This window comes from Netta rufina, assembly GCF_964035555.1.
Source record: "Netta rufina genome assembly, chromosome: 16".
NCBI lineage: Eukaryota > Metazoa > Chordata > Aves > Anseriformes > Anatidae > Netta > Netta rufina.
In genome coordinates, this window is record NC_140140.1 from 15598117 (window position 1) to 15623434 (window position 25318).

A 25318-nucleotide genomic window follows, 5' to 3' on the forward strand; every position below is an offset into this window, starting at 1 on the left:
CCATCACCCCGTGCGTTTTCTGTATCCCTTCGGAGACGGAGCTACAGGCCATTAAGCAATAAAATCGCCATCGCCCAGCAGCTCCAGCTCCTGCAACGCCCCGCAGAGCTGGGAGAAACGTTTGGGCTCTGCAGGGAGCAGATGCGGGGCCGGTGCGCGCGGGGAGGGTCTGGTGCATGCAGGGTGTGTCCAGTGCGTGCGGTGGGGGTCCGGGGTGTGCCGTATGGCTGGGGGGTGCAGGGTGGGTCTGGTGAGTGGGGTGGGGGTCTGGGGCAGGTGATGGGGGTCTGGTGCATGCCATATGGGTCTGGTGCAGGTGATGGGGGTCTGGTGACCACGACATGTGTCTGATGCATGCCGTGGGGGTCTGGTGGATGCCGCACGGGTCCAGTCTTTGCGATGCGGGGCCAGTGGCGTGCCGTGGGTGTGTGCAGTGTGTCTGCTGCAGAGGCTGTGGGTCCGGTGCGTGCGCCACGGCTCTGGTGCCCACCCCGGGGTGCTGGTGCAGGCAGTGCGGGTCCGCTGAGCGTGACGTGTGTCCGGTGCGTGCCGCGGGGTCTGCTGCATGCGATGCGGGTGTGCTGCGGGCCCGACGCGTGACCCACCCCAAGCATCCTCTGCCCTTAACGCCCCCCCCCTTTTTGAGCCCCCCCCATTGCGGAGAGGGGCGCTGGCAGCCCCCGGGGTGCGGGTCCCCATCCCCATCCCCAATCCCGCAGCCAGGAGGGGGGCGAGCCCCCGGTTCCCCGGTGCCCCCCGCCCCGCTCACCTGCACGGAGCCCCCCGGCGAGGTGGGGGCGGCAGGGCCAGCCGGCGGCCTCAGCGACCTGGTGGGGAAGGGAGAGAGCGGGCGGTGAGCGGGGGGGGATGCGCGGGGAGGGGAGGAGAATTTAGGGACCCAACACACACCCTTCCCAGCGCCCTCCCCAGCCTCCATCACCTGCGCCGGCCTCCATGGGTGCGGCGGGGCGGCTCGGCTCCTCGGCGGCGATGGAGGCAGGGATGGGGATGGAGGCAGGGAGGGAGGCAGGGAGGGATGGAGGGAGGCAGGGATGGAGGCAGGGACGGGGATGGAGGCAGGCAGGGAGGGAGGGATGAGCCTTGCAGCTGCGTAATTTGCCTCGCTCCTCTGCGCTCTTAAAGCGACGGCGGCGCGGGTGCCCCCCCCCCCCTCCCCCCCCGCGGGGTTTCCCCTCCGTTTCTATGGCAACTCCCCAAAAAAGCCCGGCCCGGGGGTCGCGCTCGCCCCCCCCACCCACCCAGCTGGCAGCGGCGGGGCCCCATCCGCGCCCCCCGTCTCCCGGCTCTGCCCTCTCCGCCCCAGCCCTGGATGCGCCCGGGGCTCGCTGATGGCGCACTGGGGCCGAGGAGCAGCGAAACCACAAAAATCTGCGCCTCACCCGAGCCGGGGCTGGAGCTGGGCGCTGGGGAGAGCAGCAAAAAGCAGCAGCAGGGCTGGGGAGCAGCCCCCCGGGGAAGGAGAGCTCCCCTTGGGAGAGGTGGGCGAGTGCTGGTGGCCGCTGGCACGGAGCCGAAGCTCTCCGGCACGCTCCGGTGGCTCCTGGTGCTACCACCCGGTGCTGCCTTCCATGGCGAGCCAGATAAAGCTCCCAAATTATTCAGAGAGTGACCGTAGAGGATGAGGCTGCTCCGTGCCTCCTGGGACCCTAGTGTGAGGCTTCCTGAGGTTGGCACGGGGCCTGGTCTGGCCTCCAGCTCTGCTCTGCGGCCCCAAGAGTGTCCCAGGGTGGCTGCAGGGAGCAGGAGAGCAAGGGGGGTGTCCCCGTGCCCACGCTGCTCTTACACACCAACATCTGACAGCCCACATGCGTGTGCCAGAGGACTGGCTCCTGCACTGGGTCAGAGTCCAACACCTGAGCACGCTTGGCCAAGAATAAAAACCCGAGTCCCAGGTCCCAGCCACGCACAAAGTCTCAGAGCCAGCTGCTCACCAGCTCCTTGCACTTCCCCTGCCTTTGCAGCCTCCATTTGGAAGTCCCAGCCGGTTATTTTGGGATTCTGACAAACCTGTTTTGTGAATCCACTCCAGTCTTTCTTCAGGTACTGTTTCCAGCAAGGTTTGTACCTCATTTATTCTGCCATACAGGCTGCTTTCAATGCCTGTATGTCCTTGTATGTCCCGACAACCTGTCTCTTGTTTGTTCCTTCTGCTCTCCTCCAACCTCCTTTTGTTTCTGTGTTTCCCACTGAATGCCATGCACAGCCTGGCCCCCCGAAAGACAAAATTAATGAATTATCACATCTGCTGCCACCAGAGCCCCTCTCACTATCGTGGCAATGGCAGCAGCTCTGGTGTTTAAGGTGCACTTTCATTTCAGATTCAACCTGGGGGGGAAAATGCTTCCTTCTTCTCTCCCTGCTCTGAATTTTGTTTCTCTCCTGACCCCTCTTGTGGTCGTTGTCTCTGCCCCCAGCACACACACAATGCCTCTGCCAAGTCTCTGGCACTGCCTCACCAGTCCCCCTGCCCATCACGTCTGGGTGCAGAGAATTTGTGAATTATCACAAGATTGCTATGGTGTTAAAGAGTAGAGCAGAACTTGAATACTGTTAAGTCAGAAAAGGAAAATTTGGTTTCTTTCGCAGAGAATGGGAAAGTTTCCCCAAACCGGCTCATTTTTCCCTCCCTTGCACCCAGAAAAGTAACCCATGACAGAACAGCAGCAAAGGTTTTTTTATTACTTATTTTGTCGAACAGTCGAAAATGGAAAAAATAAAAAAAGCTGAACCAACATCCCTCCATCAGCCAACCAAACACCCCAGCTCATCCCTTCCTGCCCAGGGCAAATCTGAAGTAATTTTAAAGCTTTTTTTTTTTATCCCTGTAAATAGAGACATTGAAATCAGTGAGGGCTGCTCTTCCTCCTATTCCCTAAACCCCACATATACAAACAAATTAGCACACAGCAGGGAACGCCGCATGTTGGCATGACTAGACACACCGGGGTGTAACCGAAATGCACATCTGGAAAGTCAGGAGAACAATAGCATCCACCCGTTTGAATTTTAAGAACTTCACAGCAAAGGCTGAGAAGGGGAACCCGAACAACAGCTAGGTGGCTGCCAGTTCTGAGCCTTCAGAACAAACGCCAGTGAGCTAAGGAAACATCTTTGTTTGATTTTTATTGATTTCATATAAAGAGACGTCAACATACCCAAAGCACTGTGACACTTTGCGTGGAGCACCAAACGTACAAAGCATTCCGTGCTGAGCAGGCTCCGTTAACCTGCCTTCGCCACAGGAAAAATATTATCTTTACAAAATGACAGTAAAGGTGTTAAAACTCCCCATAAATTAGATTAAAAGTGCCAAGGATTAATAATATTTCAGTTCAACATCTTTTTGTAACTAGGTCTATCTACGCATAAATAGAACTGTTAGTCTTTATGTAAATTTGCTCCACAAAATCTAAAATTGCAGGATTTCTAGGAAGTAGGATTTCTTCCTGATGCTTGCATGACTTCAAGGACAATGTAATTGTCTATCTCAAGACATGAAGATAATGCTGGAGACAGTAGCTTGTTAGACCTTAAAACATCAAAAACTGAACATTCTTTGAAATAAATTATTTATTTAAAAGAAATAATTTTAAATAGACTAAAGATTTTGATAAATATAGTTTGACAGATTTCTTTTCTCTTACGGATGGAGTAAGACAATTAACACACATGAGCCCTGCAAAAAAAATAATTTAATTTCCAAAGCTGGACTCTAAGAAAGGCTTTAAAGAACTTCCATGAAGCCCTTCATAATGTAAATGTCTTATGTGGAATATGTATTTTTGCTATCTAATATCAACAGAGTAAGTAACTGCTCATTTTAGAAACACATATGCAAGAGTAAAGGTACTAGTGACCACCTGGGTACCCAATGCTGCAGCAGCACGCTTGCCCAAGCTAGTTACTTTGCAGTCCTGAGAGGTCACATAAATGAGGGGAAGCTCTGCTGAGTTCACCCTGGTTTGACAGGACTTTAATTTTTTTCACGAAAAGTATTTTCTAAAAAAAAAAAACATATTTCTATTAGCTTATCTGAACACTGTGTGATTTCAGTAAGCATTGAACATTCGGCCGGCAGTGGCTGTAATGTCTGCAAACGGAGCGCTCTGAGCGAGCTCGATAATGAGCTGTTTCTTCAGAACGAGGAAGATGTAGAACTTGGCCGCAACTTCTTTCCGGTTATTTTTCCGACAGAGCTCCCGTAAGCTGAAGGAATTCACTCCTGATTTGTTCAGGTGCTGCGGAAGGAAGAAAAAAGAAATTCAGTTGGGTCAGTTTAACTGCTAGAAAAAAATAAAAATATTAAATGGACCTCATCAGGTCTAAATTGAAGAGGGTTGCTCAGAATGATTGTTTCCTGATTGAAGGCCTAGAACAGGATCTTACCTTGGCATTTACATTTACATAGCGGCTCTTAACATTTTATTGCCATAATATTGCTAGCACCTACATATGTTACTAACATCTACATATGCCCACAGTTCTACTGAGTTCAATGAAACAGCACCGAGGCATACGATGAAGCAAGCTGTAATGGTTTTCATGATTCAAAACTATAAAAATCATTGCATACCCTGCTCTTCGGAATACCATCTATAGACAATTTCAGTCACAGATAATTAACTGTTATTATTGCCTGGTTTTTAAGGGCTGCACATATATGTAAGTAGTTATTTATGGGTGTTGCACTCAACCTTTTAAAAATATTCACATACAATAATTAAAAAAAAAAAAAAGAAGGCTGCCGAGTTGAACTCTAGCACTGGGGAAAAGCTGGGCTTGGAGCAAAGTTTGGTGGATTTTGCTTTGGCAGAAGCTCAGCATTGAGATGACAGGGCGAGGGTTTGAACATTCACCATCAGGCCAGCCAGTGCTGCCTCCGAGGTGCCTGTTAATGTCTTGTTGATACTGAATCATTCCTTACAGCTTCACCACTTTTGAAATGATTTCTGCAAGAAAGGTAGAATAAGCCTCCCTGACACAAAGACTACCCTCCCTGATAATTTTGAAACACCTTGAAAGCACTGGGGCATTAAAAGCTCTCCTAAAGAAGGGGTTACCAGCTTTCTTTGTAGCATGACTATCACTCGTTTCCATAGCCTTAAACTCAGAAACCACTCAAGCAGATGAATAGCCAAATGAAGGCACCCTGCAGTGCATAGCAGAGATCTGGCAAACCTGTGGGCAGCTAGGAACTGGGCTTTGTAGCGATGCTCTAGAGCATCCTCATAGAAGGAAGAAAACAAGGGCTTAGCAGTACAGCAAACGCTGCTGTGAAAACAACAGTTTAGAAAATTCTAGTGATTCCAGCAGCTGTGGGAGAGTGGACATCATGTCAGGCACTCAGAATCCTGGTTTCCTACATAAACAGCCAATAAAAGCCAGCTACACAGTGCACATGACATGCAGCAATATGCTAAACAGTATAAGCAGGAGGTTTTCTGACTTCATCCAACTGAAATCGATAGCTGTGTTTGGTGTTGATTACAAAATCCACTACTGTTACCTGTAAAGTTTTTAAGAACTGAAGAGTTCTCTTGCTCTGCTTAATTTCTTCATTGTTTTTGTTTTTCGTTGTTATCTCCTGTAGGACATAAAACAGAAAGTTAGACAGCATGTGTAAAAATTCAAACACCATGATGAAAAAAAGGACAAGAGTTCTAGGTTAGTTGAAAATTCAGCTGAAGCTGGGCACTCTGATGGCCATACACAGATTATGTGGGACTTCTGACACCTCTGCAGGCTTTGTGAAACAGAGAAAAGAATGTTAACCATGTTTTTTTTTCTGCTACAACTAGAGATATCAGGTGCAAAACCACATTATGCACTATGAAACTGGTCCCAGTGAGCCCCAGGTAGGCAGCTTCACAATAAGAGACCACTCTGTGTAAATGGGATTCTGACAGGATTTGTAGTGGTTAGGAGTCAAAAAGGATGTTCAAAAATTCAGCTTTAGGTTTTGGACTTAGCCTCTGCCGTTGCCTGGAGACAACTCCAGAGTTTTCAGAGTGTCTGAGTACCCTCGCAGTCAGTAAGTTCAGAAAGTTTCCTTCTTACATGGAAGCACAGTTTCTAAATAAGTTTCTAAATAAGGAGCTGTTTTCCTCACTGAATCTGTAACCTCTGAAGATAAGAGTACATCCATCCCTGATTACCAAGCTATTAAAATGTTTGACTGGCAAAATATGTATTAAAGATTGTGAGCACACCACAATTCACTGCAAATTCTTTTTTTTTTTTTTTTTTTTTTTTTAATGTTTCTGTGAAATAATGTAGTTCTGTTCTGAAATAAGTGAGAACTACCAGCTTTGAGTGCACATACATTTAACTCAGCTTGCTGTGCTGGAGCTTCCTGGCCCAGTGAATTATTCACAAATGAGGAGCTCTCAGAGAAAGCCGTTGCATCCTGCTGTTAGAACAGAAAGATCAATTGGCATTACAATTTTTGCATACAGTATCATTCTCTATCACATAATTCTGCTTAAAAATATATATATATATAATAAATGTTTTCCAAAATGATTTAATAGTTGATATTTCTACCACATCTTTTCTCAGATAGGAAAGGTCTTTGCTACAGTATTTATCCTACAAATATGGACTCTGTTCAGGCACAGGCCTTAAATTTTCTGTTGACATTGGGGCCAGTTTTGTCATTCCTTGTCAACTTTGGAGAGTCTCCTATTCTCTAAAAACTCCCCCTTCACTTTAGCCTAAATAAAGATGGCAGAAATAGATCATTTCTTATTGTTTCTTTCTCAATTTGAGACAAGAAAAGAATAATCATCTTTAGAAATGATAAAATATATTTTCAGTACAAACAGGTTATATTTTATATTAAAGTTCCAACTATACTCAGTGTAACCTATACAGATTAACAGATATTTTAATTAACAGTTCATTCATTGTGAGAGTCTGCCAAAGTGTTTATAAATAAAACTTTCCCGACACAAACTAATTAATGCTATACTTGCTGTCTCTGTAACAGGCTTTTCAAACATATATTAATAAATTCTTAATTTATTTTAAATGGAATCCTAACATAAAATGAAAAATATAAATACATTTAGGTCTGTAAAATTTATGGAAACTGCTCACTAGAATTTCGCCAAAGTTATTATCAGTTTCATTTCTGTTACTCTGTGATGTCATTACAAATGAATCATTTCTAATTTTTCTCTCAGTTTCTGAATGAGCTGACTGCTGCAGGTAACTTGGTTCTTCTATTATCAGCATCTCTGTATTAACAAAAATAAATAAATAAAGATGAAAAAAACAAAAACAACAACAACAAAAAATCCCAAAGGCTTAAGAGGAAACAACTGTTAATCTCTGTCCTTAAATAAATAAATAAATAAATAAAAATAAAAATACTTACACAACCTTCTGTTTTTAAAATTAACATAGCCAATTTCATTAACATTTCAACATATTTGGCCTACGATTCATAGAATACTGCACACAAAGTGTGTGTGCACACCATGCATGTGTCTGAAACATATAAACTAGATAATATTTGTCAATAGACAATGTTGCAGCATTAGAATTAAACTGTTACCTGAGGTATCTTGTTCTTTTCTTGTTTCTTCCATTTCAGACTCCACCTGCATTACATTTTTTGCCATCTTAAATCCGCGACTCTCAAAGCATTTTGCAAACAACTGGAAAGAATTATTTTTATTTTTTTTTTCAGTATATAAAGTTAGATTATTATTTGCAAGCACCAAAACAAAGGTATGAATATGAACTGTATATTAATTACCATAACTCAGAATTTAGATAATTTAATTAGGTCATCTTTGGCAGTGAAATCCACAAAGTCATCTTAGGAACAGCTAGGATCATTTTTCCCCGATGCTAGACAGTAAGGAGGGAAGAAAGAAGGAAATATCCACATTTATCTGAGTTTTGATTTCTCTCCACATGTACCGGTGTGAGAGTATTTTTCTTCCTCGTAAAGAGCAAGTTGTAATTCTGCATCTCGACTCTAAGAGGTGAAGCTGCTCTGCTCTAATAAACCTGCAGAACTGTTTGCCTGGAGAACCTGCCTCTGAGCTCTCAGCTATACAGCAGAAGAAACACAGCGCGATTAACACGAGGCTGCTGCTCATGGTTTACAGCATATCTTTCTGTATCACCTTGTGTACAAGCTGATCTCTTTGTCTTATCATTATCCCTAAATATAACTTATTTGAATGATCTGTCAGATCATATGTGGGGACATGAAAGGCTTGATAGATCATATTTCCATGAAACAAATATAAATAAAAAGAGCAGTAAGGTCTACAACCACAGGTAAGGGTGTTCTGGCCCACCTGTCTAGCCCAAGGGATATAGTGATCAGGAAACTCTTGGCCTTCTGAAAGGCAAGGTCTCTGAATTGCTGTCCAGGTGGAAGCTTAAACTCCAGTTGGGAAAGTACAAAACCGATCGGTATAGCATTTTTCTAAAATGAAATTAAATTAATTAAAGATGAAATAATAATGTTTAGGCCTTAAGTACCTTTAAAATAAATGCAGAAGAAAGATATGCCATATTGATCACAGAGCAGAAACAAAAAATAAAATAAGAACAATTTAAAAAGGAACAAAATTGACAGAAATCATTTAAAAAGGTATGTTAGTGTACAGTCAGTCAGGTGCTGGTATGTGAAATGAAGTACCAATTCTCAAGTTTCTTTGTCATTTTCTACTTGATGTTGGAGCACTGAAGACTAGAGCCAGGAGCTCTACAGGTGGACTTTCTGCTGAAGTAATTAATGATGAGGACACAAATAATCATTAGGTATCCAACCAAACTGTACTGCAAAATGATACTTACAATGATGACTGTAAGCTTCCTTGGAGTTCACATAAAACCAAGACTGCAAAATCTCTCACAGTTAGATCTTAGAAGTGCAACAATCCCATAATCTACACAGTAGAATAAAAACCTACAAGGAATAAAACTTTACCATTTGTAGCTCAGTATGAACCACAGGCTGTGTAGGGTTGGACAGGAGTGTGTCCACTCCTCCTGATTCTTTCCATGCCATTGTCTTTTTTGTTGGGGGTGCAAGGTCTAACGTAACAAGGATGTCTACGCAGTTGTTAAGTTGGTTGTATATAACACTGCAGCTGAGCTCCTTGTCTGCATCCACCAGCAACTTCCTCTTTCTTTTATTTTTTTTCCTCTGGTTGAAAGCTAAGTAGAGCAAGCATTTATTAAAAATATACATATATATTAAAAAAAAAAATAAAAATAAATAAATAAATAAATAAATAAATAAGGGTATTGACCTCAATATATCCCTGATCCTGTGACTTAGTTCACTGACATACCTGTCTGTAATGTATTTCAGCACTGAAGGGACTACCTAGCAGGAAAGGGTATTACTGAAGAAACTTACAGAATTCTCCCCTTTAGCCATGTATTTATTGTTTGGAATTACAATATTCAAAACTCAGAAGGAGTGTTTCAGCCTCCCATTTCTGATCTAGCCCTGTTTTTCATTGATAGCTGTTACACAGTGAATATACACAAATAAGGTCTAGTCCACAGAAAATTTAAGCATGAAAATACCCACTGTGAGTCTAATCGACAGGTTGCTGACCTCCCAAATAGCTGCACAGGCTTTAAAATTAAACTACAGGTGGATGGAGCATTTCTCCAAAAGTTTCCATAAAGTTTGCCCTTTGTATTCTTGTACAGGAAATTGCCATATGTTTAATTACAGAAGGCATGAATATTGTACTAAAGAATCAGGAACACAATGACTTAATGAGAACACATGAGATACCAACAAGCCCAAGTGAGCTATCTTTAATCCATCAGGAAGTTAATTATTCCAACAATTGCTGATGTGCTCAACAGGTTTCATTATCTCATAATTAATATCTGTATTTGTCAGCTTTATACTTTCGCAATAAAATTAAGATGCACATTGTAAACACAAAATAGAGACACTAATTGGTTGCATATCCATAGTTTCCTGAAAAATCTTCTTTTACTGGAAAATTCCAGTATAGTATTCTAAAAACTATATCAATATAATCTTGTTTACTTGCTAACATCCACCAACACAATAGGTGAGGCTTAGATGTACTCACAGGAGAAAAGGAACATTTTTCTTTTTTGCATCTTAATAAAGTTAAAAGATCATGAAACAAAAATTTACAAAGGCCTGAAATTTTTAAGGTCATTATTTTACACCCAAAGGATCACTGGCATGTCACTGGCAATAGAAGTTCTGAAATTTCAGTAGCACTCATGAATAGGCTGGGCTTGCACTGCTAGCAGAACTGCGGACCAGAAACACTTGATTTGGTATGTGGAAGGAACTGTAAGCAGAGATACGGGCAGATCAGGTGATCCTGATCAACCTGGTACTGTTTTTGTATAATAAATATCATAAGATAGAACTCTGACAGCAGATGAAAGTGAGAATAATTTGTTTTTCAAATATTTACACTAACAAGAAGAAAAACAAACCTAGCAGTGCAAAAAAAACAGTCTGTCAGCAAAAAAACAGTCAAGTTCTGACCTGTATCATCAACTGGCGCAAGCACAAACCCTTCATCTTCTTTAGACAAAAGTATTGTTTCGTTCATTGGATGGCTTTCCGTCTTAATCACAGTGTCTTCACAGTTGGATTCAACTATAAGAAAACCCAGCAAAAAGCCCAGTTAAAAAAAGATGGAATCATTTCTTGATCTCATGACATATAAGGCTGATACCAGACCAAAAAAAAAGATCAGAATTAGAAAACTATGGTTGAGTCCATAATCTCACAATTACTTTAAGGAGTACTGTCTGACACTGCTGCTGCTTATGTCCTGCACTGCACTTCCTTTTGCTGACACAAGAAGCTGTATAATCAGGTAGTGAAACAGACTGAAGAACTAAACTGTTTCTCATTAAAGGTGTTCCAGATTACACAGTTTTAATGTCACTGTGCAATGGTGGTATAAGGATTGAAGATTTAAAGTTTAAAAATAAAATAAAAATAAAAATAAAAATAAAAAAGATTTTTCCAGAAGCACTTTTCAAAAATTAATTTATATTTCAGCAGCTTTATTCACCAATGTCCAATAAAAATAAGACTAAGAACAGCTGTATGAACTACTAAAGAGTAATTTATAGCTGAAATATGAAGTCAGAAAAGCTGGTAGGTAATGTTCAGCAAACCCTTATCCTGTTTCCTCTCCTCTACAAAAGTGATATCGTACTGCCTAAGCAGCAGAGTGGATCTGAAGCATATCCAACACAGGATATCATATAAAAGTGTTTCTAAGCAATGTCACATTACAAATCTAGAATTCCTAGGCCAAATTAAATTATACCTAAAATGGTGGAAGAAGTATATGAGAAAAAAAAGGAAGAGAAATTAACAAAGGAAAAAGGCTGAATGTGAGTAACTTTATTGCAGAACAGAGTGTTCACGTGAGCAAGGAGAAGAGACTGCAAACTCACTGGCTGTGGTGTTCTCTGGAAGATCTTGTGATGAAGGAAGTTCTTCCTCCATATCAAGAATGTCATTAATTAGGCCATTTTGCTCATCCCTCAGCAGGATTTCTTAAATATAAAATACATAGTTTTAAATCATGCCAAGTCTTAGTAGTCATGAAGTAGTTTCAACAGTACAAAAAGGAGAACATTTAGGGACATGGTTAATGGGTAATGGTGGTGGTGGGAGGACAGTTGGACTAGATAACCCTGGATGTCTTTTCCAACCTTACTGATTCTATGATTAGTCTTAATTTTGAGATTTCCATCTTTTCTTTGAAAAGTATGGTATTGAAACTGTTTAAAAGGTATAAGTTTATAACAATTTACATAAATACCCTAAACGATAAACATGTAGAAGCTACTTCATTGCCTTTGTTATTACAACAACCAGGATAAAAAAGGATACAGCATTTCACCTTTTAAAATATAAACTAAATTACTAAAAAATAAATATAAATCAAATGCTTTTAGTTCTAAATAAAATAAAATAAAATAAAATAAAATAAAATAAAATAAAATAAAATACTGTCTTCTCTAATTTATTTTCACTTGGCAATGTCTAAATGATCATACAGTGATAAATAGCAAAAATTCTGTTAATCTGTGGCAAACCCTACCAATCATATCTGCACCAGCCTCCTCATCTCCAAAACAATCCTGCTCAAAACAGTAAGCATCTTCATGCAGTGCAGACTTGTCTCCATTTATGCTCGCAGAGGTATGATCAGCCATGAGATTGTTGCTGCTCATTAAGAAGCTGCCATCAAAGCAGCTCTGTTTTCTTAGTGTTTCTGGTTCCTCATCTGAATAAATACAGAATTTCTGATGCTTCATCTGCATAAATTTATGTGAAACATATTTATCCATTTCCTATTTTTTCAAATAAATTTCAAAAGATTGTAAGATTTTCCATACCTCAAATTAAATTAAAAAAAAAGTCAACTTTAGCTAACTCAGTAAAAACCACCAAATGTTGGGTGTGATTCTCAGTCTTCAGTATCATACTATATTACTTACACAAAAATTTAAGCATCAGACCATATGATAGGCCAATCAGCACAAAAACAAACAAACACTCTTTTAATAATAGCTTTTTTGTATGGGGGAATTATTCAGACTGTACATTTTGCAAAAAAAAAAAAAACCAACATACTTTCCCTTACAGAATATGTCTAATTTCTCTACTTCTCTCACCAAAGTTTCTGTCACAGAGAAGTATGTTGCTTTCGTAATCCTCTGTAAGTGTGATGTCTTCAGCTCTGCTCCGATTCAAGGTAAAATGTTCTGCAACATCAATGGCACTGATGGAAAAAACAAACAAACAAACAAAAAACATTGTACAAATTTAGAATGACCAGAAAGCCACTATTCAAACTAGTATTTATACTAGGGCCAGTATTTATACAAACTTTTGTATCTCCTCCCAAGGTCAGTAAGTTGTTTGCAGGGCTCACTCGGACAATTTTAAATGAGAAAATCTTGATGGATAAGTTCAAAATATTATTTTATTGTAAAGGTATGTTGATTAAATGGAGTTAGATTAACTCTACAAAAACACAATTCTCGTGACCGTAGCCTTGTAAAGTTTGACTCAGGGTTTTGAAGAAATCAGTTACCAAATCAAAACAATTCCACACAAGTCTTGATCAGATAACTGTAAGGATATATTTTGCTTCTTAAATTACTAAAATGATGAATAAAAGGTAGGGAAGAACTTACTTTAAATCAGGTAGTGGAGTATCAAAATCATGAAATTCTTCAGGTAATGTAATGGACTGATAAGCAGCTTCAAAGCTCTCTTCTGGAAGGTCAACAAGTCCTAAAAGAAACAAAACAAAACACAGTAAGTATCAATAAAATAAAAGTAACATTCTACCAAGTAGATATAGAAAGACTATAAAGCTGTCAGGAAGGTATGCTGCCTTTATAAAGAACAAAAAAATAAAGTTTAGGCAGTTTGTTAACAGGACCCAAAAGTGAAATTAAAATTCTCAATTTACATATCTATTAGAAGCCACATTTTTTATAGACAGGTAGAGAAGAGTATGCTGCTGTTGGAAACTGCTACAGGTGCTGAAATGTTGTAAATACACTGGGTTTATGAACAGTTAATTAACGTCACTGAAAGATTCTCAGCTGACAATCAGTCTAGAGTCTTTCATACCATTTAAAACGAATTACTGTGTTTTATTTTTCTAACCTGTGTCTATATTACACTATTCACCAGCATCAAATAATTACAAAACCAGGCTGCAAATACGTAGTAGTCAGAAAATCCTGGAACAATTCAGGTTAGAAGGGATTTCTGAAGGTCGCCTAATCCAACCTTTGCCTCAAAACAAAATTAATTTCTAAGCTAGGTCACTTTTGACTATTTCTGATGCTGGAGTTTCCACAGCATCCCTGGACAACATGTTTCAGCATTTTACTATTTCAAGTGTGATTTTTTTCCTGCTTACATCTAGTCAGAGTTCGTCTTACTGCAGTTGTGACCATTATCTTTTGTTCTTGTGCTATGTGGTCCTCTACCAACTCCTATAGTAACTGTTAAAAATAATACTATGTATTTATTGCAAGTGTTTCTTCTAGCATTTTCCAAATATTTACAAACATTACCTAACTAATCTCCATCATATCCTTGAAAATCATATAGAGTAGTTATTTGCTATTCTGCACACAGGCTAGGTCACAAAGCACATTAAGGCTGGCAATAGAGGCCAGTGTCCTGTTTGCAATCTTTTTTTAGACAACAGTGCCTCCCCATTTGTGCCTTAAAACAACAAACATGCAGCCTGTTTGAAAAGGATTCAGTCATCTCAGTTCGTTTCTTGCTGGCTTTGTGGCTAGAGCTCAAATCACAGTCAGATCTGGCACTAACACATTGTTAGACATGTTGTTGGTGTCATTAGACAGGAAAATTAACTATCTAGCAATGGGGGCTGAATTCAAGCTTCTTCTAGTATGACTGTTTAAGATACTGCTTCTTTTAAAGGTGTCAAAGACCTGAAATTGCGTTGAAATAAACCAGACTAAACCTTGGCAGTAGGCACCAATAAATTCAATGTCCTTTGGGATCAATAAGCTGTATTTAACAGAAGCTTCCAAAATCAAGTTTTAAGATAAGAGCAGAAAAGGACACAGATGGAAAAAATGCAGAATTCTGTACCTACCTGGGCGAAAAGCTGTCTTCATTTTTGTCAAAGCTTCACTACAGTCTGCCAAGAGGTACTTTGCTTTCCTGTGGTAAATCCGCACCACTCCTAAGAGCAAGTGTCCGGAGGTGCGCAGAGCTATTGTAAACTTCGAAATTTACAACACAAAAGTTGTTCAGGAGTTAATATTTTTGGCCAAAAAATAAAAATAAAAATAAAAAATATTACACAGCAGTAACAGAATTATAGTAAAATACACTAGTAGAGAACTCTAAGAAATTCAACAAGGCTTTGTACTGTTATAGAGGATCACAGACAAACAAATTTCCAGAGCTAGGAATTTCTAGTTGCTTCTGTCCTGAAGCATTGCCATGCTGAAGCCCAAGCCCTGAATCAATGCTCTTGTTTCATCGACAAGGTCTCAGCTGACTACCAGTGAACAGTGTAACACATCTTGAAAAGGAAAGTAGCTGCACATATTCTAGTATTTGACACTTTGTTTATTCAAGTGAGAGGATGTTATACCAACTATGCTCTTATTTATGCAGTCTTCCTGCACCAAGAACTCTCCCTTTGGCCATTCCAATGCTGGACAGAACGGCGTGCGAGGGGAAGACTACAAGCTATTTGAAAACACTTCCAAATAATAATACCGAAATCGTTTTGACAAAGTTCAATTAATCATAACCCGTGCAAGGCAGACAATGAAAATCAGACTACCAATTGCCAAGCAGGTACTTTCACAGGGAAAAAAAATAAAATAAAAATCCTGCTTGCACCAGCAGAAAGCCTTGGATCTCCTTAGGCATCGATTAGTGACAGTGCAAAATGTTCCTTACTGTTCCCTTGGATGCAATTGCAACAGAGAGGCCAAGGACTGAGTCATGGATACTCGACTGCTTGCATCTGTGCTTGTTTGAATCATACCTTATCTGTGGTACACAGAGGATTAATACAGAATCTGTCATAAGCACCAATTATGCTTAATTATATATTTATCTGCCTATAATGGTGGGCCTGGAAGAATTCCACTGACAGCTCAAGGATGGTTGTGATATGTCGAAGGTTATTTATCTTAAGATCAGAAAAAAAGTTCTTCTTGAATGGTCTGTGTACAATTTTGTGGTATTTTTCTCAGTCCCTTTACTTTGGTTAAGCAGCTGGCTTTTTTTGTTGTTGTTTTTGAGAAAATTTCCTCAAATACTTGGCAGTTCCCAAACTATGTCTCATAGCCGCAGCTAGTATTTAAAGTCTCTGAAGAAAGACCATTGCTAGTACATGATATTGACAAGCTCGTCTCGTTTCATGCAGTAGCTCAAACCCACTTACCACAATCCCGTGGCCAGCTGTGCCCACAGAGCACACTCTGGAGCTCCATCAGTATGTAGAAAAAATACGTTTGAATATGTTGTGGTAAAATTTTTTCTTATACTGTAGTTAAATATATTCCACAGATCTCCAAGGGCTAAATAGCAAGTAAAATATTTATATCAATTTAATTTAATGGAACAGAGATTTTATCTGAGTGAAAACTGAATAAAATCACAGTAGGAATCTCTCACACTGGTTTTGAAACAGCCACAAATTTGTCTTACTAAGTCTTCACAACAGCGAGTCCTCTTTCCTACAGAAGATTTACAGCTCTACCCCAGAACTTACCAGAAGACACTTTAATAACCTACCTTTGGTGAGATGATGTTTTCAACAGTAGTCTCTAAATTACACTCGAATATATGAGCTTTGGTGAGCTTCTTCTCCCAGTGGGCGGCAAGCCATATTTTGGCCAACGGCCCACGCTTGTTCACGAGCAAATGCATGTAGAACATGGTGTCGGGGCTGAGGCTCGCAGGTCACCTGTGCTGCCACTTTTCCTGGGCTTTTCTGTTTTTCCCTAGTCTTGCAGGCGAAGCAGAGGAAGGTCCTGGGGCACAAGGGGAGAGCGGGTGAGCAGAGGATGTGAAGCTCCAAGGGAAAATGTCCGTCAGGGCCTCGGGGAGAGCTGGAGCTGTGGGTCGGAGCTGGCAGAGCAAACAGCAGCAGAGGAGGGGTACACCTGCAGGCACAAGGAGAGATGTCATGGGAGACAAACAGACTGCGAGGGGCTTGTTGGGGGGCACAAAGGATGGGGTCTGGGGAGGGATGGGGCTGCAATGAAGGGCGGGAGGTGGAATGGGGAAAGCCCTGGGGAGTGGAGGGGATGAGGGGACTTAGCGGGGCTCTGAGGGGATGGGGACAGGGATGGGGGTCCCTAGCCTGTTGCTGGGGACATGGGGGGCTGTAGGGTGCTGAGGGGATGGGGGGGGCTTCAAATGGCTGCCAGGGCCTGGGGGGACTTAGCGTGGCGCTGAGGGGACGGAGGAACCCAACCTGGTCCTGAGGCGATGGACGCTGAGGAGAGCTGAGGAGAAGGGGGATTCCTGAGGGGACCGCGGTACCCAGAAAGGCACTGAGGGAATGGAGACGACTCGCCAGGGTCCCCAGGGGGTGGCAATGCCCAGCGGGGCGCTGAGGGGACAGCGGGGGGGGCTCAGCAGGGTCCCGAGGGGATGGCGGTGCCCAGCCGGGCGCTGAGGGCGGCCGCGGAGCCGGGGCTGAGGCCTGAGGGCGGCTCCCGCCAAAAGGGGAGGGCGGCGGGCGGCGGGCACAGCCCGGCCCGGTCCCCGCAGCCCCCGGCCCGGTCCCAGCACAACGGGGATGGTGTCGGGGGGGGACAAACGAGCCTCAAACCCCCTGCCCCGGGTCCCGGGGGGGCTTTGCTCTGCAGCCGGGGGCAGCCCCGTGAGTCCTGAGCCCAGCGTGGCAGCCACAGCTGTATCGTGAGGCGCCCGCGGCTCCCCTGTCACCTCGCTGTTGGCTGACGAAAATCAGCCCTCGGTTGTCACCACAAGGTGTTTGCAGCCCCTTCCCAGCCTGGATCAGGGGCTGGGAGGAAGGGCAGGAGAGGGTTTTCTGTCATAAAGCCCCCCTGGAGCCAGGCATCCCCGTGGGGACATGGAGGAGCCCCAGTGACTCCCACTAATCCTGCCCGGGCGCCCAGTGCCGCCCATCCTGGGGCTGGTGCTGCAGCCAGGCTGTGTCAGCTCCAGCCTTCCCAGTGCCAAAATTGATTTACAATCCCGGGTCCGAAGCCAGTCCCGGCCATAAATCAATCCCCCTAAATCACCAGGTGTCCCCACCTGCGTGGCAGCCAGTGGCTGGTGCCCGAATTGCCCAGCTGCTGCCCCTGTCCTCTGCGTCACCTTGAGCCCTGCTCCGCCGAGGGATGCTGCGAGCAGCAAGAGGCAGGGACAAAAATTCTCCTCTACAGGGCTGGATCGGGGCCCATGGGTGCCAGGAGCCTCTGCAGGGCCAGTATCACCTGGGCTGTGCTGCAAGGGGATGTTCTGGAGGGGACCAAAGGGGGACACCTGCATCCACAGCCCTCCCGGCTCTCCCCATCCTTGTCCTCTTGTCCCCTTCCCTCTTGTCCTCTGCCCGCCTGGGGCTCCAGCTTGCTGTCCCCTTCATCCCGATTTAATCATTTTGTCCGAGCAGCCTGTCCCTGTCTCCACAGCCCCATCCCACCCCCTCGCCCCGCTCCGTCTCCCAGGCTGCCTCCTCCCCTCCCTCCTCTTTCTATTTATTTCCAGCTCTCTCGCAGATTCACTCTGCGTTTTGGCAGTGCTGCCTCTGACCTTGGCTGTCTCCCTCCTCTCTGTGCTCCTGCGCTGGCAGCATCAATCTTGGCTGTCTCCCTCTCTCCTCCCCTTCCTGGTGCCAGCGCCCTGGGGATGCTGTGGCCCTGCCAGCCCCGGGCGGGCTCGGGGCAGTGTTTGGGGCTGCACATCCCGCTCCCACCAGCCCTGAAAAGCTCCAGCACCCACCCAGTAAATGCAGCAGATCCAGGAGCAGCACAGCAAAAGCAGCAATGTGCAGGGAACATCGCTCTACCTCATCCATTAGCAGTGTCCTTGAGAGCACAGCTGTGGGTTTGGGGGTGCAGGAGCAGCGCCCTGACACATTGACCCCATGGCAGAGTGGGCGCAGACCCCAGCCCTAAACCACTGCTCCAGCACTTGTGGGCTCATCCCCGTCCACGTACAGACTGGGCACATTCGGGTGCTTCAGCACCACAGGGCTTGGGGACCCCAAAACGCAGGGGATGACGGTGTGCATTGCTCTGCTCAGGAGCACACTGGTTCCACTGCTGTTTCTCCCAAATTCAGCAATGTTCGAGGTGGCAGAGCTCGGTGCTGACGCTCTCTCCTCCCGTCCTCGCTGCCGTCTGCCCGTCTGGTGGCACAACGTGCCCGCCTGCTCCAGATCCATCTTTTCCTGCTGATTCGGGACAATCTGTGTCCCGTGACCTACTTGTCTCTGAGCATCTTCTGCCTTCCCGCTGAGTGGGTTGGCACTGAAGCCACTCTAAATGTGGTTAACATGTCAGGATGCACTTACATTTATTTTTAATTCTGCCTCTTTCTCAGCCCAGTTCTGGATGTGTCCCCGGGGACGCTGTGCTGGGAAGCCTGTGCCTTTTGACACTGCGCTGGGAGAGGAGACAGGAGGAGCGAGCGGGTGGGTCGCAGCCACACAATGCTCACTGCAAGCAAAAATTAATAAAATTGTGTGTATCCGCGTCCCTGACACAGAAAAAGGGAGTAAGCAGCCTCCCTTTTTTTCCCCTGTCGGAGCTCAGGTATTGGAGCACCAGTTTCGGTCCCTTTTTGGGTGGTGCAGGTCTGCAACAGCCACCGTGTGGGCACTAATGGGCAGGGAGCTGGGGGGAGCTGTAAAGCCATGTTGTGGAGCTACACAAATAATTAAAGCAGGCAGAAAACCTTGCAGGGCACCTTGGAGGAAAATAAAGGGAGGGAAAAAAAAGCAAGAAAAGAGGTAAAAATTATCCGGGGGGTAATTTTTAACACAAACTTTAGAGTTTAATGCAGGAGATGCTCAAGGAAGGATAATGTCGTCACCTGTCATTAACCTGGTGAGCAGCGAGGGCAGGAGCCAAGCCTCCTCTTGCCAGAGCCAGCACCTGGGTGCGTGCAGTCGATGTGCTGGGCTAAGCTCATCCTCTAAGCTCTTTGGACCTTTTTGATCAGTTTTAAGTGAATTTCACAGACCAGAGAGAGTCCCTGCTGGTTTCATGAAATGGCTGGAGCCGAGTGTGGCCACAGGATTTGTACGGGGGGACGGGACATGGGGCGCTCGGGGTGGGGGCTGCCAGCCACACGAGCTCACCCGGTGCTGGCAGTGGCATCCACACATCAACTGGTGCGATCGCACACGAGCTGCTGAAGACGCTGAAGGCATGTGAATGTGCTGAAGGGGATGGCAACGTGATGGACAAATCTTCCCGGCAGCTCTCAGCAGCCCACCCGCTATCACTCGGGATTTACGTCCGCACCACCATCTCCAGGCACGGCTCCAGAAGCAGAAATAGCACATGTCTTATTAACAAACGGGCTGAAAGCGTGCTCCTGCCAGCAGGTCACTGCTGGGGCTCAGGCACGGATCCAGTTTCAGGTCAAAGAGAAGCGGAGCGCGTTCGGCAACACGAGTGCTCTGGGAAAAACGGGATAACGCGGCGAGAGACGGGGTGGTGGGGAGCTGGGGGCTGCGGGACTGCAGCCACCTCTCCCGGCTGGCACCATCCGAGGCTGGAGCACCCCACACCTGGCCCAAAGCCTGGGCCAAGCCCTGAACGCTTCCCTGGGGATTTGGGGTCAGGTTTGGCCCTAGAAGGGGCTCTCAGCAGGTGGCTGGGGTGGAGCCCTCCCTGCTGCAGCCCCCATCCCCAGCCCACCTCTGCCCCGTGTCCCCAGCAGGGCCAGCCGGTTGTGGGGTGCACAGCCAGCACCCCATGGGACACATCCCGGGGACACATCCCACACCCTTCACAGCACAGACCCCTCTCCACCGCTTTGCCCTTTCCATCCCCACCCCTCCCCACGTAGCCCACCCTGGGGTGCCCACGAGGGGAGGGTGTCCCGGTGCCTCCAGGGTGCGCACGGAGGGGTCCCCGCTGCGGGTGGGGAAGCGTTGCCCAGACGGTGCCGGTGCACAACGGGGCTGGTGTGTACCGTGTGTGTGTGTGTGCGTGTGCCCGTGAGCCCCCCCGGGGCAGCGGCTCTACGTGTGCAAGCGTGTGTGTGTGTGCGTGCAGCGCCGGGAGCCCCGCGGGGCCGGCAGCTCGGGGCACCGCCGCCCTCTATCCCGAGCCACCGGCACCGGTACCGGGCAGCCGGCGGGGGTAGGCGGCCGGGAAAAGGTTGGGGAGGGGGGCACAAACCGAGGAGGGACCGGGGAGGCAGCGGGGGGTGAGGGAGAGGGAGCGGGGCCGGGTGCGGGGACCGGGGGCTCCAGCGCGGTGCGGGGAGCGGGGGGAGGCGGCTTGGCACGGCTCGGCACGGCTCGGAGAAGCGGGGAACCGGAGGGGACAGATCGGAGCGGGGAAAGCAGGTCCGGGGTGGGGAAAGGTGGTGGGGGGGGCACAGCCCGATTTGGGGAAAGCAACGTGGGGTGGGGGGCACAGGGACGCGGCTCCCCGGGGGGAAGGCGCAACGCGGTTTGGGGGACCCGGGTCCCAGCGGGGGGAGCGGTCCCGGGTGCGGGGACGGGGCAGGGGAGGGGGCAGAGCCCGGTGAGGGTGAGCGGGGCTCGGCGGGAGGGAGCAGCTCGGGGTTGGGGGGGGGGACGGGGACACTCAGCCTGCTCGGGGAGGGAGGATTTGGGGTGGGGAACGGGGACGGGGACATCGCCACCCGCTCCGTGCGCGCCGCTCACCTCTCTCCGCGCAGGGCGGCGGCTCCATGGCGGCCCCGCGGGCGGCGGAGCTGCGGAGCCCGGTCGAGACGGCGGCGACAGCGGGGAACGGAGGCGGCGGAGGGGGTCCGGGGGGGTTCGGCCCGGCCCCGGGCCCGGGGCTGGCTCTGGCTTTGGGCTGTGCGCTGAGCGGCGCGGCGCTGGTGGTGCTGGCGGGGGCCGTGCCGCGGGCGGCGCGCCCCGACCCTGCCGTGCCGGCGAGGCAGATGGAGAGGTTGGAGGCACGGGCGGCTCGGCTCCGAGCACGCCTCGATCGCTGCACCGTGGCCGGGTTGGCGTTGCTGGCCCTGGGGGGGCTCCTGCTCGCCGCCCTCCTGCTGGCCGCCGCCGCCGCTCGCCGCCGAGCCCGAGCCGCTCGCCGCGCCGGGGGCACCTACGGCTCGGTGCGCCTGAGGATGCGCAGGGTGTCGGCCGAGGGGGCTCAGGCACTGCTGGAGAGCCAGCTCAGCCCCCCGCCACAGCCCCCCGAGGGGCCGGGCTCGTAGCCCCGCGCCTCCCCGGGGCCCCCCGAGCCGCCGGCAGAAGCGGGGCTCCCCCCGCAGCGCCCCGGGACCCGTGCCGTCGCAGCCCGGTGAGGCTTCGGGCACCCTCCTGGCCGCCTCGACCCCTTCTGGGGTGGGGGTCCCGGCCGGCAGCAGCGGGGTGACACGGCTTGGGGACACGCCGCTCGCCGACGCAGCCCCTGCCACCAGCACCGGGACGATGGCACCACCAAGACACCCGTGGGACGCCCACGCCACGGTCGGGCACGGACACGAGGCCGAGCTCCCCGTGGCAGCAGCAGCCGGCTCCTTCCCGACAGCCAGGGCTGCTCCTCGCCGGGACGTAGCGCCGAATCCTCTGCCAGCAGCGACCTTTTTTAGCAATAGTTTCTTCTAAAACTGTGGCGTGGAGGTGGCACTCACACCGCTCTGGGGACAGCCAGCGTGACCGATATCCACGTGGCAGCAGCCAGCCCCCGCCAGCCCCAAGCCTCTGCACCCCCCCAGCCCCACTGCGGAGAGCGGGGCGAAGGCTGGGACCCCGCTCCCACCAGCAACCCCACGACGGCCCCAAAACCCATGGTGCTCTGTCCAGGGGAGAGAGGATAACGCACGGCGCCTCGGAGCAACGTGGTGCTTCTTCTCCTGGTTTCCAGAAGCAGCTGTGCCCCGCCGGGTGCCCGAGCCTTTGTGCTGCTCGCCGGAGCCATTGTCTGCGGCGTGAAGGCAAAAATTGCATCTCGGGAATTAACCGTGAAGCCTCATTAAAGCACAGCGTCCTGTGGGAAGAGAAATCGGTATGAGCGGGGTGCTGAGAAAGGGAAAGAATCATCCCACAGGAAAATGCAGCCCCACAAAAGGTGGCATTTGTCATGAACTGCCGCCGGTTTTTAATCCAGCCCGTAAATCACTTGCTTCAAATGTTTCCACGTGGAGACAAATCCCTCCAGACAGCCCGACACAAGAGGAAAGTCATTTTTACATGCGGTGCCACTGCCAGGGTCTGACTGTGTTTGGGGGCTTCCAGAGCATCCCCCCCGATGGCTGGGGGCAGCCCGCAGCCCGTGGCCCCCTTCTCATCCTCTGCCCAGCATTTGTCCTCCAGCCCTCACAGCCGCTTCCTCCTGTTGCTGTGTCCCCCTCCCTGTCACCGTGTCACCTGCCCATGCTCTGTATTTATTGTAGGGTCTCAGGAATTAGCCCTGAATGGCTTCGTGTAGGCACTTCATGTCACACAAGTGCCCGGGCCCCTTTCCCTGGGCTCCAGCAGCGGCTGGAGCAGAACACGGCTGCCCTGAGCCAGGCACAACCACACATCACATCCCCGTGTGCCATGGGGGGAGAAAACCTGCGGGGTCTGGGTGCACAAAAAGGGTCGGGGGGCAGATGCCACCAAGGGTGTCACCGAGGTTTGGTCCCAGCACCAGGGCAGGGAGGTTCCCGCGGGTGCCCCAGGGTTGGGGGCTGCGAGGATGCCCCCAGGGGAGGTTTGGTCACTTTGAATAAGGAGTAAGGGGTCTTCACGGGATGAGAGGCTGAACCTGTTGGAGGTTCTGCTGGACTCCTGCGTTGTGTGAGCACAGAAATCCTCCTCGCTATTCCGGGGGGGCTCCCCAAAAGGCTGGACTGGAAGGAGGCTGCCACTGCTGCGCAGCGCCGTGCTGTGCTGTGCTGTCCCTTAACTGGGCCTGGAGGGCTGGAGGAAAACCCTCGTGATTGAAATATAAAATATTTAAGGTGAACAAAGTTGTGTCGAGGAAGGAATGCCATTAAAGAGCCTCCCCCAGCGAGATCTCTAGGACTGGAGAGTGATTTGGCACCGGGGCGGTGGTGGGGACCCCATCGCGCGCGGCGGGAGGCTGGTGGCAACGAGCTGCTGTAGCAGGAGCTGCTTTGTTTTCCTGTCTAACATCCCCTGGTTCCTCCTCCCTCACACCATCCTCGGGGCACGCAGGATGCTGGGGACAGAGCATGGCTGCAGGGTAATTAGCAGCGCCGAGGGCTCTGCGTTGGGGAGCGTGCAGCGCAGGTGCTGCGGGCTGGGCGGGACGGCAGATGGCCTGAAGGGCTCTCCAGGGACGGCAAGCCATGGCCAATAACCCAGCCTCTTTCTTCAAACCTGACGTGGAAGCGCCTCCTCGGCGCCCAGGCGAGGAGGGAGGGCTGGGGCCGTGCCAGCATCGCACACTCCAGCCCCCGATGCTCTTTACAGCCCTCTGTAAAATTCACCCGAGGCGCGTTAGCCACCTCCGCCGTATGGTGGGAGCTGAGCTGAGCGGGCTGCAGTTGTTCTCCTGCCCCATTTCTTTGTCCTGCAGAGGACACACATCTCCCTCCACCTCTCCTCTCTGGAGCATGGGTATCAGAGCCCCCAAAATCCCCGAGGCTGAGGCACGAGCCTGCACCCACCCCGGCTCAACGCAGGGCGCTCGCCCTCTCCTCAAAGCCTCTCCTCTCCCACCTGCTCCCCCTCAGCTGCACGGCCCCACGAACCCGCTGGGGTTAAGTGCTGCAGACAAAAGATTGTTTATCAGGACCCGACGCAGCCTCTCCCCGGAGCTGGCTCGTTTTAATTAGCCCCCATCAAAGCAGGCTGTGTCTCTCCCTCCTGAAAGGTTGCAGCGCATGATTAATGCAGGCGGCGGAAAGCAGCCGCCTCCCGCAGAGGGGAGCCCCTCTGATAAGGCCACAGCCGCAGCACCGAGCATCTCGGCCCCCCCACAACAAGGTTGGGGCTCCTTCTCCTGGAGGGCAAAGCTGTGGGCAGGCTCGGGCTGCCCCAGGAGCTGGGAGAACAGCAGGGACACAGCAGGGACGCAGCAGCTCCTGCCGAGGTGAGCCCTGGGGAGATGCAGGGGATGCTCCGGCTCCCCCAGTGCCAAATTTCTGCAGCCGGTCCCTCCCCGCTCCCACCTGCACACAGCCCTGGGTCGAAAACGCTGCAACTGAGCTGATATCAGCTGTGTTTGGAGGCAAAGGCAGTTTAAAAGGCAAAGCCTTTGGGGGAAAAGGGAGAGACAGAGGGGAGCACTCCCCCGTTTTTATTTATGCCTCTGCAGCTGCACGCAGCGCAACAACGGCGTTCAATACCCCGGAGAGCCAATTACCACCAGGAGAGCAGCCGGAACGAGGGCTGGGCCGTTCTCCACTTAATTTACTAAATACAGTCTACTCGTCTCGGAAAAATGCTGCTGCTCAGGGGAAGGAACAAAGCGGGCTCCCAGTGTGAGCCCAGCACCCCAGGGAGAGCAGGCACAGCCGGGGCAGAGCTCCTGGGGTGCCTTTGGGGCTCCCCTTCTCATGGGGGGGAAAGGGGGAGGCCAGCTGGGGCAGGGGGGTGACCCCTCAGCAAGTGCTAACACAACA

At 48.8% G+C, this 25318-nt stretch overlaps 2 protein-coding genes across 2 annotated transcripts; one reads left to right on the forward strand and one right to left on the reverse strand.

Moving 5' to 3' along the window:
• Window positions 1-4070: 4070 nt before the first annotated feature.
• Window positions 4071-16486, reverse strand: RAD21L1 (RAD21 cohesin complex component like 1; the record flags this gene model as incomplete). Its single annotated transcript, XM_084296400.1, has 13 exons — window positions 4071-4259; window positions 5528-5605; window positions 6344-6427; window positions 7120-7259; window positions 7580-7682; window positions 8975-9204; window positions 10544-10657; window positions 11473-11574; window positions 12126-12311; window positions 12703-12809; window positions 13228-13327; window positions 14679-14808; window positions 16343-16486. 13 exons carry the CDS (start codon window positions 16484-16486, stop codon window positions 4071-4073), a joined length of 1707 nt encoding a protein of 568 aa, XP_084152526.1.
• Window positions 16487-17206: 720 nt separating this feature from the next.
• TMEM74B (transmembrane protein 74B) lies at window positions 17207-21955 on the forward strand (the record flags this gene model as incomplete). The annotated part of the gene is made up of 3 exons (XM_084296401.1): window positions 17207-17359; window positions 20773-20898; window positions 21446-21955. The coding sequence occupies 3 exons, from the start codon at window positions 17207-17209 to the stop codon at window positions 21953-21955; spliced, it is 789 nt and encodes a 262-aa protein (XP_084152527.1).
• Between the last annotated feature and the right edge of the window lie 3363 nt (window positions 21956-25318).